This window comes from Hyaena hyaena, unplaced genomic scaffold, assembly GCF_003009895.1.
Source record: "Hyaena hyaena isolate Hyena2069 unplaced genomic scaffold, ASM300989v1 scaffold_374, whole genome shotgun sequence".
Taxonomy (NCBI): domain Eukaryota; kingdom Metazoa; phylum Chordata; class Mammalia; order Carnivora; family Hyaenidae; genus Hyaena; species Hyaena hyaena.
In genome coordinates this window covers 1555844-1574762 of record NW_024081007.1, presented here as the reverse complement: position 1 = coordinate 1574762, position 18919 = coordinate 1555844, and the positions used below count along the sequence as shown (strand labels likewise).

At 35.9% G+C, this 18919-nt stretch overlaps 1 protein-coding gene across 1 annotated transcript in view; it reads left to right on the top strand.

The window, feature by feature from the left end:
• The window catches only part of LYPLAL1 (lysophospholipase like 1), a 40006-nt gene extending 21590 nt beyond the window's left edge, over positions 1 to 18416 (top strand). The window contains exons 3-5 of the mRNA XM_039250616.1: positions 2273 to 2442; positions 17205 to 17320; positions 18077 to 18416. Coding sequence (XP_039106547.1) covers positions 2273 to 2442; positions 17205 to 17320; positions 18077 to 18316 — 526 coding nt within the window. The 3' untranslated portion in view covers positions 18317 to 18416. The remainder of the gene's footprint in view (positions 1 to 2272; positions 2443 to 17204; positions 17321 to 18076) is intronic.
• The last annotated feature ends 503 nt before the right edge of the window (positions 18417 to 18919 follow it).

Genomic DNA, 18919 nt, shown 5'->3' with positions numbered 1-18919 from the left:
GAGGTAGAGTGGCTCAGAGAATCAAAAAGATTTATTTGAAAAACATCAAAACAGCACACACATATACTTTTCTGTATTTGCAGAATACCATATGCCTTCATAAAACTAGGAGAAAGTACTAGGTTTTTATGTACTGTTTTAGAGGGATGTTCAAAATATACATTCAAATTTTAGATAGTGTATTGCAAAGTAATGTTTATAACATTCATCTGTTTTTGTAAATAAAATCCTTTGTAGATGAGCTCTTGTCTTTAGATTGCTTTCAGTTTCTCTGAAGAACTTTCCAAATACTATCTTCTTGATTTCCAGGTGCTGAAAGTGGATGTCTGTTTATTTTGGAGTGGTATGATCAATACAGAAAAATTAGCTCTGTTCTCTTCAGTACCACCGGTTGTTCCCAAAGACTTAGTGTTACCCAAGGGCAGATCTGCACAGATGGTGGCGTCCTTTTGATCCAGTAGATGAGCGAATAGGATTGAATCTAACTAGATTTTAGGGTTTACTGAGGTTCTACTTGGTATTTCACTAAAGAACCTACAGGTCTCAGTTGGTGTCTTTCAACCCTCCATTTTCATTTTTCTACCTATACATTTCATACTTTTATTTCACTCACTTTGGAGGGTGAGAGTAAACCACTTATTCCCAGATGGCAAAGTCGTAAATATAGGAGGAATTTTGCATCTGTGATCATCATTGGTTTAGATTTCTTTGAAGTTATGATTGGTACTTAATTTTTTTTTAAGTTTACTCTTGAGAGACAGAGCATACATGTGCATGTGTACCCTTGAACTGGAGAGAGGACAGATGAGAGAGAGAATCCCAAGCAGGCTCCACACTGGCTCCACACTGTCAATGCACAGCCCAACACAGGGCTCAAACTCAAAAAGCGTGAGGTCATGACCTCAGCTGAAATCAAGAGTCAGATGCTTAGCCAGCTTAGCCACCCAGGTGCCCCTATGATGGGTACATTTAGCACTGGTTGTGTTTTCTAGGGATTTCTTGCATGGAACATAAATCCCATTTTCACTGTCACATAAAGAAAGACAAGCACAGTTTGCTTAGTAGAAAACAGTTTCTTTTATTGAACCCTTCTATCCCTCATCTTTGGAAAACCTTTGTTTCCATGTTTATCTTATAGAACCTTGGGTACCTCTGCGTTTGTTTAGAGGGACATCTAACATTGTTTTCATTTCCCTTCATTTACCTTTACCAACACAGGACATGAACACAGGAACCCTTGACCCCACTGTAATTGGTTAAAACAGAACATTTGGAATACCTTGATACACACACACACACACACACACACACACACACTCACTTTAACAGAACATTGCAGAGTATGAATATACAATGAATAAGTTAAGATTCACTAGTACTGTAACCATCCCACCTTATACGTAAATATAAAGCATCTTTTAAGATCAGTTTTATTTAACAGATCACCCAATTCAGAGTATCTTCTCACATAAAACATAAGTCCAATGAGGCACCCAACTTGAGACCCAAATGATGTAAACAGTATGGAATATCTGAATGATAATCTGCTTCCAAAGATTACTTGTACCCCCATTAAACTCTGATTTCAAGGTTCCTGAGAAGATAAAAATAAATAAAATTCCAACTCGATTAAAAAAAATTGAGCCCCTATTCTAAGGATGATCTGTATGTGATCAAGAAAACTCTTAAATTATTAACTTCTCTTTCATACTTAAGTGCTACAAATTAACCACTTTTTAAAAGCATTTTGGTTAATCTTTTTTTTTCACTCTTGAGGTATTAAGCTTTTTGCAAAGATAAACATTATTCAATTAGCTATGAATTGGAAATTCATAGGAAATTTTGATCCTATATTATGGATGGGGGGGAGGGAGGAGGGCCTAAGGCAAATCAAAAATTAAAAAAATAGTAGAGCTGATTAATCAGTCATTTAAATTGAGCAGAAGAAAATATACACATGCATACTATATATGTTAATTTTATAATTATATAGTATATATGCAATTCCTTTTATGGGCTTTTCTGGAGAATTTATCAATCTGAAAAAATGGAGAGAATAAGGAAAGATGAGTTGGCATTAGTAAATGTTAATGGAATCAATGTAAGTACAGGCAAGTTAATGCAGTATGCCTGAGGCTGCTTTTCATATGAATTCTTTAACTTTTAAAACTTGGAGGAAATTGAAATTATTCAACATGGTAGTATTTTAAAAATTGAAATGTCCATTTTTAGTAACATTCCCTTTTCCATTTTTTTCCCTGGTTTTAAACAGGCCATATACTCCTATGAAAGGACAAATCTCCAATGTATGGTTTGACAGATTTAAAATCTCTAATGACTGCCCAGAACACCTTGAATCAATCAATGTAATGTGTAAAGTGCTTACGGATTTGATTGATGATGAAGTAAAAAGTGGCATCAAGAAGAATAGAATATTAGTAGGTAAGTTCTTTAAATGTTGGTAAATTTCTTTCACTTTTGTCTATTTCTATACTTTGAACTTTACTTGCAGTATTATTTAGAAACACCTGTATATCACTTGACCTGTTCATTGTTTCAAGTAAGAGTTTACATATTGAAAGTTTCAAAATATTAAAATTAACAGCTCCTGAAACTTTAACTCATTTCATTTTTTAATAATAACATAATTTGAAGGGGACCTGGGTGGCTCAGTCAGTTAAGTGTCTGACTTCAGCTCAGGTCGTGATCTCACAGTTCACCAGTTCAAGCCCCACGTTGGGCTCTGTGCTGATAGCTCGGAGCCTAGAGCCTGCTTCAGACTCTGTGTGTGTGTCTCTCCCTCCCTTCCCTACTCGGTCTCTGTCTCTCTCAAAAATAAACATTTAAAAAATTAAAAATGAATAATAATAACATAATTTGAGTATTCCATATTTACTATTCAATTAAGAGTTTATTCATTTCAGTTTTTAAAACATTTTATTTTAATTAGCTTAAGTTTTATAAAAGTGTTTAAACTACGGTTACCATGACTAAGGTAGAGCATACAATCAAAATATAATATAAAATTCATGAAAAGTAAACCCTTCACAGTATCACAGGAATAAGACATTTGTAAACTTTTATTAAACTTGTCTTCAGCAATCTCTCTTCCCAAGGGGATATAATATGCCTCTCTGTAAGCTGTTTATTGTACTTAATGCCCTTTTCTTTTTCTGTAATCATCAAATACATAAACTATTAAAATCTCTATTTCTGTAATACATAGGAAAATGAGATTGACTGGGTAGAATGTGAATGGTACCAGAATGTTTTGGTGAAGGAGTTTTATTTTCAAATATAACTATTCAGTTTAAAATGACTTGTATTTAATGATGAAATTATGAGCAAATTAGCTATCTCTATCATATTCTAATTAACCTTAAAATGCATATTGGGATCTTGTGTAGACAAAATTTGATAAATTAATAAATTGCCTTTGTGTTTATTAAAGTACTGAATTAGTCATTGACTTGAGAGGCAGTTAATATGATGAATAAAATCCATTGTCTTCTGCCTTGCCTTCAGCTTCCACTTTTGTTAGTTAAAAGCAGTGAGCCCTCTAGCCCAATAACATCACCTTCCTGGTCCACTGTTTCAACACCTAAATATAAAACATAAATGAGGGTGCCTGGGTGGCTCAGTCGGTTAAGCCTCCAGCTTTGGCTCAAGTCATGATCCAATGATTCGTGAATTTGAGCCCTGTGCACAGCCTACTTAGGCTCTTCTGTTTCCCTCTCTCTCTACCCCTCCCTCACTTGTGTGCTCTCTCTCAATAATAAATAAGATTTGTTTTAAAACATAATGGAAGTGTTGGGAAGACCATGAGGAAGGGTATCCAACTCAGTGTAGGGGTAAACTATAGAACAGTTATAAAACAGAATAAAAAATGTGGGAATATATGACTAAGTCTGTCTTTCAGTCATTTAGCAAATATTTTCTAAGTTAGGGTGTGCCAGGCAATGTTAGATCCTCAAAGAGACACACAGATCAATAAATAAGGATCTGTGTCACAAATGTTAACAACCTGGAAGTGCCATAAGGTCTTTACAATGATCACTATAGTGGCAGTAAGCCTGTGACAAGTGCCCTAAAGCAAAGTATCTGATGGCTCTTCGAAGAGAATGGTCATGTGTATTTCCTACTTCTTCCCAGCACCCATCACAATTCCCGGCATAGAGCAAATGCCTAGGAAATTTATAATGAACAGCATGACCTGGTCAATGAATTGCTGATTTAAGTAATTAAGTTCCACAGGAATTCAAAGCAGAGATCATATGTATTTGAGGCTATTCAATATAATGGGAAGGTAGCAGTGGCATTTGAGATTTGAGATGCACACATAAATAGATTTAACTTCTGTAGTGTGGAGGTCTAGGCATAGAGAATGATAGGAAGTAGAAAAAGTAGTGCTTGTTGTTTTTATCTGTCTGGACGTTAGATGGCTTTAGCCGAAAGTTTGTTGTCTGACAAAAACGCCTTTAACTCTGGCAGCTCCGCCAACAGACTGCACAGCAGGATGGTATAGTGACAGATATAGGTTCAGATCTGATGTCTGCCTTGTTTACCACTGCATATTACATATCCTGCATTTCTGCCACCACACGTGTACTGGAAATAACAATACAACATCTATTTTCCTGGGACGTGGTGTTTATAAAATATTTGGCTCATTCTAGGCTCCCAAATTCTTTCCGGTTCCCCTTCTATCCTGTATTCTGTAGATGATTGGTGAGGGATGATCAAAGAAGGTCTGTGAGTCATTCAGCTCATTAGAACTGTGTGTCAGCAAAACTAATCTGGCAGGAGGGTTAAGTGAACAGATGCAAGGCTGTGTTTGTGTAAAACAATTACTGAATTTATCATTATAAGGTAACAAGATTCCGAAGAAATGTGATGACAGTGGGAAAAGAAAAGATTAGGATAAGAAATTGCTTTAAGATAAAATTGCAAAATCTTCGTGCATAAAAAGGTAGAAAATATTCTAATTAGTACTCTTACTGTATATAAGCTAAAGATTCTCTCATGTTGACCTGTAACCTCCATCTGCGTGTCTCCTTCTGTCCCTACTTCTCCCTTCCCCATATCTGTCAGCTACTTCGTATTACTCATCTCTGAAAAGAGACTGTGAGGGACTGTTGTAATGTCAGAGAGCTAAGAAGAATTTTGAATCTGGGGGCCTGGGTTGCTCAGTTGGTTAAGCATCCAACTTCAGCTCAGGTCATGATCTTGTGGTTCTTGGATTTGAGCCCCACATTGGGCTCTGCACTGACAGTGTGGAGCCGGCTGGGGATTCTCTGACTTCCTCTCTGCCCCTCCCCAACTCACGCTTCCACTCTATCTCAAAATAAATGAATAAATTTTTTAAAAAATAGGAATTGAGGTTTATTTCATTTTGAAGCCCATGATTCTCCTATTCAATTTAACTGAACATTTTTAAGACTTGTAACACATATTGTCAAATTCCTTTCACAAAAAAAATTGTGCCAGTTGATACTCCTGTGACCCCTATTAGAATGTCCATCTTAATGCATCATCACTGAAAAATATTGCCTTGAAAAATATTTGCTAGAAATAAGTAAACAAAAAGTCGTAATTAAATTGTACTTAATTTGTTATTCTCCTTCTCCCTCTGTTTGTTATCTGTTAACAAAGGAAGGCTTTTCTTAGTTGTCTATTAGTCTTTCCTTTTATGATTTTTTTTTCAAATAATGTTTCAGTTTGAGAAAGTCTTTAGAACTTGGATAAATATTCAAATAGATTTTCTACTGGTTTTCTATAATGTGATTTATTTTTTACCTGTACTTCTTTGATTCATCTGGAATTTATTTTGCTTTCTTTTTACCATATCATAGAGATTTTAACATTTTCTGAAGTACCAAGAAAACTGTGTTAGAGTATAGTCTTATTCAGGGGCATTGGGTGGCTCAGCTAAGCATCTGACTCTTGACTTCCACTGACGTTGTGATCCCAGGATTCTGAGGTCGAGCCCTGCGTCAGGCTCTGCACTGAGTGTGGAGCCTGCTTAAGATTCTCTCTTTCCCTCTTCCCCCTCCCCCACTCATGCTCTCTCTCTCTCTCTCTCTTAAAAAACAAACAAACAAAAAAGAGTCTTATTTATAAAGCCATCAATAAAATGGTCAGTATTTTATCAAAACACCATTGAATCTGCAACAACAAAATTTCTTTTTGGAAGCTTTGTAGATTATTACATTACTGAATTATAAAATTTGAAATTTATGACAAAGCCATATTAAAATGTTCTATGTTATAGTTATATATTATTTTTTAATATAAAAAGGCAGGGAAAGAAAGATTTTTTTAGAAAGTTTGAGGTGAGCTGATTGACTTCAATAAAGCCTCCTTCCTAGCTTTGTGAAAGAGACCACAGAGTACATATACAAGGTGCTTTGTTCTTGTTACCTGTATTGTCAACTAGTCAGTGAACCGAAATCTTCAGTAACAGTCGGTAGCATTAAACATGTACGCCAAAATACACATGATCCTTGACTTCTTAGGCTATGACAAAACATTCATTATATCACTTCCTCTTTTGTATGCTGTCTTCTGTACGTAGGTTAGCTTCTCATCCAAAACTCACTACTTTGTAGGCATAGGATCTCCTTAACCTCTATGCTTGGATGACAATAATAAGAGTACCTGTCTTACAGATGTGTGATAATTAAATTAGTCAATTCAGGCTAAATACTTGGAAATGTGTCTGGCATGTAATATTGAGACCGTTTTCTTGCTGTTATTAAATAGTCTTTATGCCACGGTCACTCCAAGAGCTGAAGGGCCCTGATAGACCATTGTTGCCCCTGGGGGACCTCTAGACAGCTCACTACTTCCTCCCCACCAGCTGTTTTCTTTTTCCTCAATGGCGCACATGCTGGGTTTCCCACTTTCTTTTTTATACATTATGTAAACAGAAGTTACTGCTTAATAAGTTTCAACTGGTTCTTGTGCTTTTGTAGTAGCTGTGGTAGTACATTTTAAGTGAAGTAAGATTTAAGTGCTACTCATAACACATTAATGAAGGAGGGATTCAGTGGGAAATCAAAAGAAAAATGCACTTAAGATTCTGATCAATTTTTTTTAATGTTTTATTTATTTCTGAGAGAGAGAGAGAGAGAGACAGCAAGAGCAGGGGAGGGTCAGAGAGAGAGGGAGACACAGAATCCGAAGCAGGTTCCAGCCTCTGAGCCAGCCGTCAGCACAGAGCCCGACGTGGGGCTCGAACCCACGACCTGTGAGATCATGACCTGAGCCAAAGCTGGACGCTAACCGACTGAGCCACCCAGGCGCCCCAATTCTGACCAATTTTTAATACACACAAACACAATGCATCACAGTGAGATTGCATTATTTTAAAAAATTCATTGCAAAAGGAAAAATTAGAAACTTTTAACATTGGAAAGGAAAAACATGGAGATAATAGGTAAAAAAAAATTGTTACCTTTATTGATTTTGCTTAACATGTGATCACATTTCTGATTTAATATCATAGAATATGTGCTCCTGGAGCCCTTACCTCTAAGATTATAACTGCGACCAGTGTGAGCTTCGTAAAACAGCACTGTGCTCTGTGTTTGAGTAGGTGGGAGCCTCTTCTGCGTCTGGTTTTATTTTGATTCATTGTATTTTATTATATGAAGCTTAGTTTTAAAAACAATTGTTCATATAATGTATATTTTCCACCTATTTGTGGGTAATCTACCTAGCTTGACCAGATCAAAAATGGCACTTCTCATACTAAATTTCATCTCCAAATTGTTAATAACATTTTTAAGTCTTGGGAGTACCAAGAAAACTATCAAAACTTTGAAAGCCTAATGAGGAAGGTACAGAAGTAAGGTGTTCTAGTACAGCGTATTGTAGTAGAGTATATAAGGTACAATGTGAGCAGTGAGGAAAGAACAAGTAAGCCTTTGGAGGAGAGTTAGGGACTGCTTCTTAGAAGAGATGACTGCAACTGAGTTTTAAAGAATGAATAAAAATATGACTGGAAAACAGAGAGGGGCACATCAGAATCTCTCAGAAAATACTGGTTTAGTATGCACTCCAGTCCCCTAGGATTATCGATTTAGATACAGAGAATGATGTGATCATTTCTGAAAGCTTATGCTGATAACGCCATGGATGGTTGGCAGGTCTAAAAGCCACGAGAACAGCAATAAGTGCAAGGGAATGATAGCAACTAACACACACACAGTTTCACGATTTAGGGAACATGAAGGTGAATAAGATTATTACTTTTTTAATATAATTTATTGTGAAATCAGCTAATATACAGTGCGTAAAGTCTGCTCTTCGTTTTTGGGGTAGATTCCTGTGGTTCATCACTTATATACAACACCCAGTGCTCATCCCAGCAAGTGCTCTCCTCAGTGCCCCTCACCCCTTTTCCCCTCTCTCCCACCCCCCATCCACCCTCAGTTTGTTCTCTGTATTTAAGAGTCTCTTATGGTTTGCCTCCCTCCCTGTTTGTAACTATTTTTCCCCTTTTCTTCCCCCATGGTCTTCTGTTAAGTTTCTCAAGATCCACATGTGAGTGAAAGCATATATCTGTCTTTCTCTGACTGATTTATTTCACTCAGTATAATACCCTCTGGTTCCATCCACATTGCTGCAAATGGCAGAATGATTTCATTCTTTCTCAGTGCCAAGTAGTATTCCATTGTATATATAAACCACATCTTATTTATTCATTCATTGGTTGATGGACATTTAGGCTCTTTCCATAATTTGGCTTTTGTTGAAAGCACTGCTATAAACATTGGGGTACATGTGCCCCCATGAATCAGCACTCCTGTATCCCTTGGATAAATTACTCGTAGCGCTATTGCTGGATCATAGGGTAGTTTTCTTTCTTAATTTTTTGAGGAACCTCCATACTGTTTTCCAGAGCAGCTGCCCCAGTTTCCAAAAGATGAATTAGATTATACTTGAGGACATTCTAGTCAACTGTAGATGTTAGCCATGAAAGCAAATTCTTGGTTTTCTCATCATCAGTGGAAACATATTGCTTTCTTATTTTATTTTTATTTAGGAGAAAGAGATAGAGAGCGAGAACAGGTTTGGGGAGAGGGGAGAGGGAGAGAGATCTTGACCAGGCCTCACACAAGCATGGAGTCTGCTTAGGATTCTCTCCCTCAGGCTCTCTGCCCCTCCCCCACACTTGCTCACACACTCTGGCAGGCTCTCTCTCTCAAAAATAAATAAATAAAGTTAAAAAAAAGAAAGTGCTTATTTAATTTTATATGTTTATACCACACATGATTCCACATAGGGTATGATACAAGTTAGGAGAAAGACAGGCAATAAAATACTGACTTTAAATCACTTTCTGATTGTTGATAATATAGTTATTAATAAGTCCTGGGTCAAATCTCATATCCTGCAAAATTATTAATAATGATAGATTACCCTGTCTTCTTATTATTATATTAACAGGTGAGGAGTGTCCATTGTGCAGAATGTAAGCAAATTCATAGTACTGGATTCTGTCTCTGTATTAATATCTGTCTTAAAGCTCTTTTCCTATGTTTCTGTAGAATGTGAGAAATCAAAATGGAGAAAGGTATATAATTTTTCCCATGTGTACTGTTGTGCTTTAAAAGTATACATAGTAGTAATACTACTAAAATTTTTGGCATTTATATTACACTTGACAGTTTTTAAATTGCTGTTATTATACATCATAATGTTTTATTTTTAGATAGTGTTTAAATTATAAGGTTGTTTTCATGCACAATATCCCTTTTGAGCCTTGTGATAGGTAAAACAGGAAATTATTATTCTCATTTCAGATGTTAAACTAAAATTCAAACAGGTTACTAGCTAACATAAAATTGAGTTGGGACTAGAACCCAGATCTTCTGACTTTGTTCCCTTTGTACAAGGATGGGATTCCTTTTCTGGCCACTAGGTGGTGATAATTTGTTAAGACAAAACTGATAAAATTTAGGTTTAACTTTAATCTAGGATGTATAGAACTAAAAAATGATATATCCAGATTATAAGAATTTTGATAATATGAGCATATGGTCAGAATTATGAAGCAGGGAGAATCAAGTGCTTCTGGAATTACACCTGAGTCATTTACATGGGTTTCTAAATACCAATCATGAGGGAAATGGTTAAGGGAATTATGGTCTATTAATACAATTGAATATTATGTAACTATTAAATACTCTATGTACACATAGAAGGAACTTTGTAAGTATCTGTTCAATGAATACAATTATGGATTTTATAATTCTGTTGAAAGACTTTCAAGTCAGTATGATATGAAAGAAAAAGCAAGGTACAAAAAATGGTACATGTAAGAGTTTAACTGTCAAATGAATTTTTAAAAACATGTCAAGGGGCGCCTGCCTGGGTGGCGCAGTCGGTTAAGCATCTGACGTGGGCTCAGGTCATGATCTCGCAGTTCGTGGGTTCGAGCCCTACATCGGGCTCTGTACTGATGGCTAGCTCAGAGCCTGGAACTTGCTTTAGATTCTGCGTCTCCTTCTCTCTCTCTGACCCTCCCCTGTTCTCTCTCTCTCTCTCTCTCTCTCTCTCTCAGAAATAAATAAAACACTTTAAAAAATTTTTTAATGTCAAAATTTTGTATGAAGAGTGAAATTTTGGATGACTCACTTCTGTCTGTATGGTGAGAACACTTTGTATACTGGATATATATCATTGTATTAATTTTACAATATTGAAAATAAAAATGAAGAGATAATTGGAATTACCATGATGAAGATTAGCACCAGAATTTACAGGTTCCCTTTGTTCTGACCTTCTTCAAGTTTCTTCTGAAGCTCTTTCTTGAGCCAAAACTTAGAGAATGATAGCAGCTTTCTATTTTCTTTTAGCACATGTACGTCCTAATTAAACAACTTCTGTTTTTTCAACGACAATTAGAACTTTAAAGGTTTGTAACTGCTGTTCTAACAGCTTTTCATGGAAGATGATTTTGTTTACCCTGTAAATTCTGTATCGGAGGAAAACTACAAATAAATACATATTCCCAAATCCTTTAAGACTTTATCATAGTTCAGTCTGAATTACTATAATACATAAGTTAAATGGAAGAATTGTTGAAATTTGTAGAGAGGCTAGATTTTATTACATTTTAAAAATCCTATTCAATTGGTGGTAAACTTGAATTATAAGTATTTTTTTTCCCTCTGGATTTTGTTTTCAGATAGATTAGTTTTTCCCAGTATAGCTTTTTATACATTGTTTCTGTTTTATTTTATTTAAAGAGTTCATAAAAGCTAGGTTTATTATTTTTTTAACATGTTTTATTCAGCTTGTTAATCTTAAATGTATGTTGAAATGTTAACTCTTGACGTTTTAATACTTTGCCAGCAACTATAAATATACATTATAACCATTACCTACAATGAGTTTACTATTTGGTATTTACTTATTGAACAGTATATTTTATATTGCATTTTAGACATTTAGATGGAAATTGAATTCAAATAACTAGTCTTTTGTGTTAAATTTTTTCTATTAGAAAAAAATACACAAAGTCCCTTTTCATAGTAAATCGTGATGCTGAGGGTGATTGTATTATCAAAGATGGCTGGTGAGAAATTGCAGATTACTTCACAAGATTATAATTGGATAAGGGACTTAGATTAAATCTTTAATAAGATTTCAGTAAGTACATTTATTTTCATTGTAAATTATGAGTACTGAACATGAAGTTAAATGTAGGATTCATTTATGTTTCTTCATAATGATATCTCATATGTGGGAAAATGTTTTCTCTTTTACTTTTGGTTTTATTCTTATTAGACTGGTTTTGTCCCAGAGGCTCTGAAACCACACAGAGTGGTTAGGTTTCCTTGGTCAATAAAAATGAAATGACGGAGGGGGGAATTTAATCTATAAAATTTTTTCAATATGTATACTTTTAAAATAATTTTTAAGTTACTTTTGCTTACTAATATGTTCACATTCTATCTTGTGATGTGATTTTTAAATCTTTGCATATTAAAAGATCCCCTTTAATGATCCTAGCTCAATATTTTTTATAAAATATTTTCCTTTTGCTCTATTTATGAATTTTGAAGCTTTTTTCAATTATTGGTGCAGCTAAAATTACCTAGAACTTCATTGTCCAATAGGATAGTCCTTAGCCACATGTGACTATTTAAACTTAAATTTCAGCTAGTTAAAATTAAATAAAATTAAACATTTAGTTCCTTAGTCACACTGATCACATTTAATATGTTCCTTAGATACATTTGGCAAAAATATAATTCAAGCTCTTGCATTACTCCAAAAAATAAAACTTTGTTCCTATAGCCTTGGTTATCTATAACATAGGGATTTCTTTTACTTTTTTTATTTTTCATTTATTTTATTTATGTATTTATTTTTTTACATTTATTTATTTCTGAGAGACAGAGAGAGCACAAGAGGGGGAAGGACAGAGAGAGAGGGAGACACAGAATCCAAAGCAGATTCCAGGGTCTGAGCTGTCAGCACAGTGCCCGACGCAGGGATTGAACTCACAGACTGAGAGATCATGACCTGAGCTGAAGTCGGAGGTTTAACCAACTGAGCTACCCAGGCACCCCTATAGGGATTTCTTTTAAATCATGGCCATATTTTCACTTTCTGTCTTGACCACAGTACCTAAGTCTGAATTGTCTGCCTTGCAACTGTTGATATTTTTCTAAGACTATGATTCTCATACATTTGATTTATGGGTATAATAGCTTTTTTTTTCCCTGTGTAACACTCTACATTTTATGTTTTTAAATAGTTTATTGTCAAGTTGGTTTCCATATAATACCCAGTGCTCATCCCAAACAAGTGCCCTCCTCCATGCCTATCACCCCCCTCCCCCCTCTCTCACCCCCATCAGCTCTCAGTTTGTTCTCAGCATTCAAGAGTCTCTCATGGAATTACATCCCTCCCTCTCCCCAGCTATTTTCCCCTTTCTTCTCCCCCATGGTCCTCCGTTAAGTTTGTCCTAATCCACCTATAAGTGCAAACATATGGTATCTGTCCTTCTCTGCCTGACTTATTTTGCTTAGCATAACACCCTCAGGTTCCATCCATGTTGCTACACATGGCCAGATTTCATTCTTTCTCATTGCCATGTAGTAGTATTCCATTGTCTATACAATCACATCTTCCTGATCTATTTGTCAGTTGATGGACACTTAGGCTCTTTCCATGTTTTGGCTATTGTTGAGAGTGCTGCTATGAACATTGGGGTACATGTGCCCCTATGCATCAGCACTCCGGTATCCCTCGGGTAAAGTCCTAGCAGTGCTACTGCTGGTTCATAGGGGAGTTCTATTGTTAATTTTTTGAGTAACCTCCATACTGTTTTCCGGAGGGGCTGCACCAGTTTACATTCCTACTAACAGTGTAAGAGGGTGCCCGTTTCTCCACACCCTCGCCAGCATATATAGTCCCCTAATTTGTTCATTTTAGCCACTCTGACCGGCATGATGGGTATAAGAGATTTTAAAAATTAGACATACACTTCGAGATTGCATTAGTGGGTCTAGGGCTGAGTCTGGGAATCTCTATTTTTAAGGAGCCAGATTTAGGAATCATTAGCCTAGGACACACTAACAGTTTACTCCTGCATTTTCTAAGCTTTACTTGTATTATCAATTCAGATCACCAGACAGCTATATTTCCTGATGATATAAATTTGTCCCCTTACGGAAATATTCTTATGGGACCACAATTGACATTTACTCACTTATTTGATGCAATACTTATTAAGTGCCTACTCTGTGCCAGGCATTATTCTAAGCATGGGGAGGGTACATCAGTGAATAAAACAGACAAAAACCCCTGTTCACATGAACCTTCTTAGACTACTGAATGTTGTCTTTATCTCCTGGACTTTTTATAAAAGAATCAAGAACAGAATTGGCTATATGTAAAATGTCTGGTTTTGAGTTTTATGTTCAATGAAGATCTATCTACTTGATAAATTCCACCCAAGAACTCAGTGCTAGGAAGTTTCTAGTGTGATTTGGCATGATGCCTTCTGTTGAAGAATGCTGTTTTGCTACAGGGAAGCAGTTGGAAGTTGAGGTGCACCCCTAGTTGCTGCTGCTCCCCCATATTATGGTCTGTGTCCCTCTTTCTCGTTCCTTCTGGATCTCTCATTCTTCCAGCAACCCCCTCTGGCCTCCCTCACGTTTTGCCCTCATTTTAGAGATGTAGTTTTATTGTTAAGAGCATGTTTGCTTATAAGCAACCTTGAAGTTCATTTTGTAAGTAAATTGGGGAAAGGGGAGATCTGAACCAACAAAGGAAGAAAACGTTTGCTAAGATTTGTTCTGTGAACTTTACTAAAATTTATTCTGCAAGATGTGGATTCCTATTCTCAAACTGAAAGTAGGCTTCTGTTTTTACAGTAACTGTAAACTTTGAAAGTCCTTGCTTCAACTTTGCATGTGATTATTGAACATTGAAATATTATAGATTTAAAAACTTGGTGGAGACCATAGAGATCCAGGAGTGCAACTATCTAATCTGATTGGAAATGAGATCCTGGATTTTAAGTAATTACCCAAAGATGCTCAGCTACAGTGTCACTGGTAGGATTGGAACTCAGTTTCCTTTACTTCCACAGGGTCCTCTCTCCACCAGACTTTGAATCAGAAAATGTGTCATGTCCTTTTAAATATGATACATTTAAGAGATATTTGTAAACTTTGTATTATTCTCATCCCATAATATATGCTTTCTAACTAAACAGACTGTATTGAGTTGTCACTGTGTACCAGCAACTGTACTCACCACGGAGAAGGTGAAATGGGGAGGCCCCCTCCTCAGCACGTGCTCACCAGACAGTGGAGACAGTTTGCTGAGCTCCCTCGTGAGCTCGCAAGCACGATGTGATGCTGGAAGAAAGAACTGTTTCTTACCCTCAAAGATTTAACCACTGGTTTTTAAATCTGTAATATACAAATGCTTAATGATCACTTGTAGAGTCCAATCTAGAGTCCAATCTAAATATAATTAAATTATATTTAATAAATTAAAACATATTTATTTATGTATTTATTAATACAACATGATAGTTGTATTTAAAGAATCATTTGCTTTATAACCCACATACTGTATTACATCAAAAACCTTGAGAAGCAAAGAAAAGTCTATAACTAGAACTGGGACAAAACCCAGGAAGTTTAGAATTCTTTCTTTTTACTTACAGTAAATGTTTATCAGAAACGCTAATCTTGTCTTTAGTAGTAAGCTCTTCATATCCAAATGGAGCATGCCCAAGGTTCATTAATCTACACATTCATAGGTAATTGGAGCTCAGTGTTTTTTTTTTTTTTTTTTGAGGTTTATTTATTTTGAGAGAGAGAGAGAAAACACGCCCATGGGGGAGGGGCAGAGAGAGAGAGGGAAAGAGAATCCCAAGCAGGCTGTCAGTGCAGAGCTCATCTCTGCCTAGCGTTCGAACTATGAGATCAGGACATGAGCCAAAATCAAGAGTCTGAGCCACCCAGGCACCCCAGAGCCCAGTGGTTTTTAACCTTTCTGGGAATTTGAGGCACATATGCAACTTTCACAGTCAATTTTAAGATGTGCATACTGCCTCTGCCCCTGCTCAGCCCATTCATGATCTTTAATTAGCCATATCTGCATCCGTGGCTGGTGTGGGGGCTATTTTGAAAGAGCCTTTCAAGTGGTTTTCATCCATGGTGCACTTCTGCTACTGATGAGACCCTATTATTTCCCTCTGGTATGTTGAAAACCACAGATGTAATATTTATCATACACTGTAATTATTTACATATTATGCACTTCTTAAAAACCTAAACTTTCCCAACCTAGTAATCTTCACTCATACATTGTATCCTGGGTCCAAAATGATACTGTCAGCTGGCCCAGTAATACTATTAAGCATTATTAAGTAAATAAATAAAATATAAAATACATAAACAAAATTTAAAAGCAGTTCTGTTTTAATAAATACCAGAGGATAGTAGAGAGTACATTAAAGTCTCTTGCAAGCGATCTAGATTCCAAAAGTCCTAGCTCTACAGCTAAAATTAGAGGTGCATCCTTAAGCAGGTCACCTAATCTTGGGCCTCCGTCCACTTCATCTGTAAAAGTAGATTATAGTAAATTCAAATTTATAGTCTCTAAGGATTCAGCTTTACACTTTGTTGAGTGAAATAAAGCAAGAGGCTGGAAGTGAGGAGATCTGGGTTCTGTGCCAGTGTGTATTCTTGATTTTCCATAGGTGTGTGGCTATGCGATTCACTTTCTATATTTCTCACAAAATGTAAATAAAACACCTTTTAACTCTCACTCAGGGTGCGGAATGGCATCCCAGGTCTCTAGCCTGAAGGTGGGCCACCAGGTCATGTACTGGTCTCCATATCCTGTGATGTCTCTGGCGCCCCCTTGAGGAGAAGGGCCCGTGTATTTTCCTGTATGTGCTACGGAAGGGAGCACAGGAGCATGTATTTTAGACTGCCTATCTTCAGTGACCAGCACAGTGGTTGGCACATAAAAGACAATAAAAGTTTGTTAAATGAGTAAATTATGTTTTTATTGTTTTTATTTATAAATAAATATTTATTTATTTATAAACTTGAAAAAGTTTATATAGGTACGTGCATTTGAATTATACCATCACAAATCAGTTTCCAAAATGATATTGTAATTTAGAGATGTTTTAACAGGCTCACCAAATTTTTGATCATCTTCCCTAAAAAATCACTAAGCATCTATTATATGGCAGACACTAGAAATTTAACTCCTCATGGGGCTCGGAGCTTGGCAAGGAAGACAGAAAAATACATGTTATTAATTCTGGTTGCAGCGTAAGGACTCCTATAACACAAGTATAAGCAAAATGTAAGTAGACATTAGAAGTTTAAATAAATAACACTTGTACTATGACTCATATTTTGAATTATGATAAATATTTTTACTTGTTGAACATGATTTCTTTGTTTAATTCCAGCTCTTTTTAAAACAAGTCTCTTTACCAATGATGCCATAGATGGGCCAGTGTCATTTATGCATTGCAGTACTTTTTTTTAATGAGATCTAAAGTAGACTAATTTTCTTTTTAGCACTGTATCTCCACATATTTTAAAACATGCATGGAAGACTGGCTCAGATGTATCTTGTTCTAAGTTATTGTTGCATATATTCTGACATTTTGTGATGAAGTGAATATTTGCTTCTTTCAGGAGGATTTTCTATGGGAGGGTGCATGGCAATGCATTTAGCATATAGAAATCATCAAGATGTGGCAGGAGTATTTGCTCTTTCTAGTTTTCTGAATAAAACATCTGCTGTTTACCAGGTAAGTTCCAGATTTTAAAAACAAAACAAAAGAGTGTGAAATAATCACACATTGAAATTAAAACAAAATTTATAATCAAGCAATAACAGTCGACACACAGACAACTCCTGGGACCCATCCCCAGTTAGTCATATTGAATATTCCATCCAGTCATTCATGTTCAGGAAATACCATAGAAAGAATATTGTTAAGCATAGTGTTCAAGAGGAAAGGATACAAATCATCTGTATCCCTTATAAATAATAAAAATATAGATGATTAGAGCCAGGTATGTTTTTTATGTCATGAACGTAATCGAAACAAATGATCGATTACATTCCTGACAGCTGTTTCATAGCAACATGCTAATATATACGAATACAGTATTATAGTGTCGTAACTTCATACCAGAAGTAAAAACAGCAGGTACAGAAATGAAAACTAGAATGTAACTCTTCCCTTGACTATCCCGGTATTCCTCTCTCTCTCCACTCTCCATGTAAAGTGTGTCTTACAGAGTCACACAGTTTCTTCAGGAAGCGCTTTGACTGTGTTTGAGATGGTCCTTTGTGGAGTCAGTGCTGGTCACTGACAGCCATAGCTCACAGGGTGCCAGCAACCAGCTGAGTCCCCAGGCCAATACCACCAGTGTACACCTTACACCGCACCACCATGTTTCCCTTTAAAAATTGGAAGTTTTCTGCTCTGTCTGATTTCCAAGATGATGTTCTTAAAGGAGTCTCTTAAACTTTTCCATTTTTATATCCTGTTCTGTAGGCTCTTCAGGAAAGTGATGGTGTACTCCCTGAATTATTCCAGTGTCACGGTACTACAGATGAGTTAGTTCCTCACTCTTGGGGTGAAGAGACAAACTCAATCTTAAAGTCCCTAGGAGTGAGCACAATGTTCCACAGTTTCCCAGGTGTTTACCATGAGCTGAGCAAAGCTGAGCTAGAAAAACTTAAGTCATGGATACTTAAAAAGCTTCCAGGAGAAATGGAAAAGCAAAATGAATGAATCAAGATTGACTTGTTGATCTACTTGTAATGTCTTTGTGAAAAGTGGGTTTTACTGCCAAATTATACTTTGATAAGTGATAATTAAAATATTAATATCACATTTACTTATTTACTATTTATTGAAATGCTTAGCACCACAGAGAGTAGCCTCATCTTATAAATGGTAAACATTAATTTAGACAGACATCTGTGTATTACTTTCCGGGTACATTTGTAAATATTTGCAGACCTTGAAATAATTAAATGATTAAATTTAAAAAATAATATAAAGTTAGTTCAGGTAAGGGCAATGAGAAAACATGAAAAGGCTTAACATGGCATTTTATTTAAAACAGTGTCCTCTTTTGTTTCCAAATATCTGGGAATATATTAGATGTATTCATTATTGATTTCTAACTTAAATCCATAGTGGCCAGAGAGCATATGCTGTTTATTATTTTGTCTGTATTCATGAAGGTTTATTGGCTTGAAGTTTTGTTGTTAATTTGTTTAGTACTTTTTTTGGTCTGGTTTTGGTATCAGGGTAATACTGACCTGAGGTGTTTTCTCCTCTTCTATTTTTTGGGGAGAAATTGCATAGAATTGGTATTAATTTTTACTT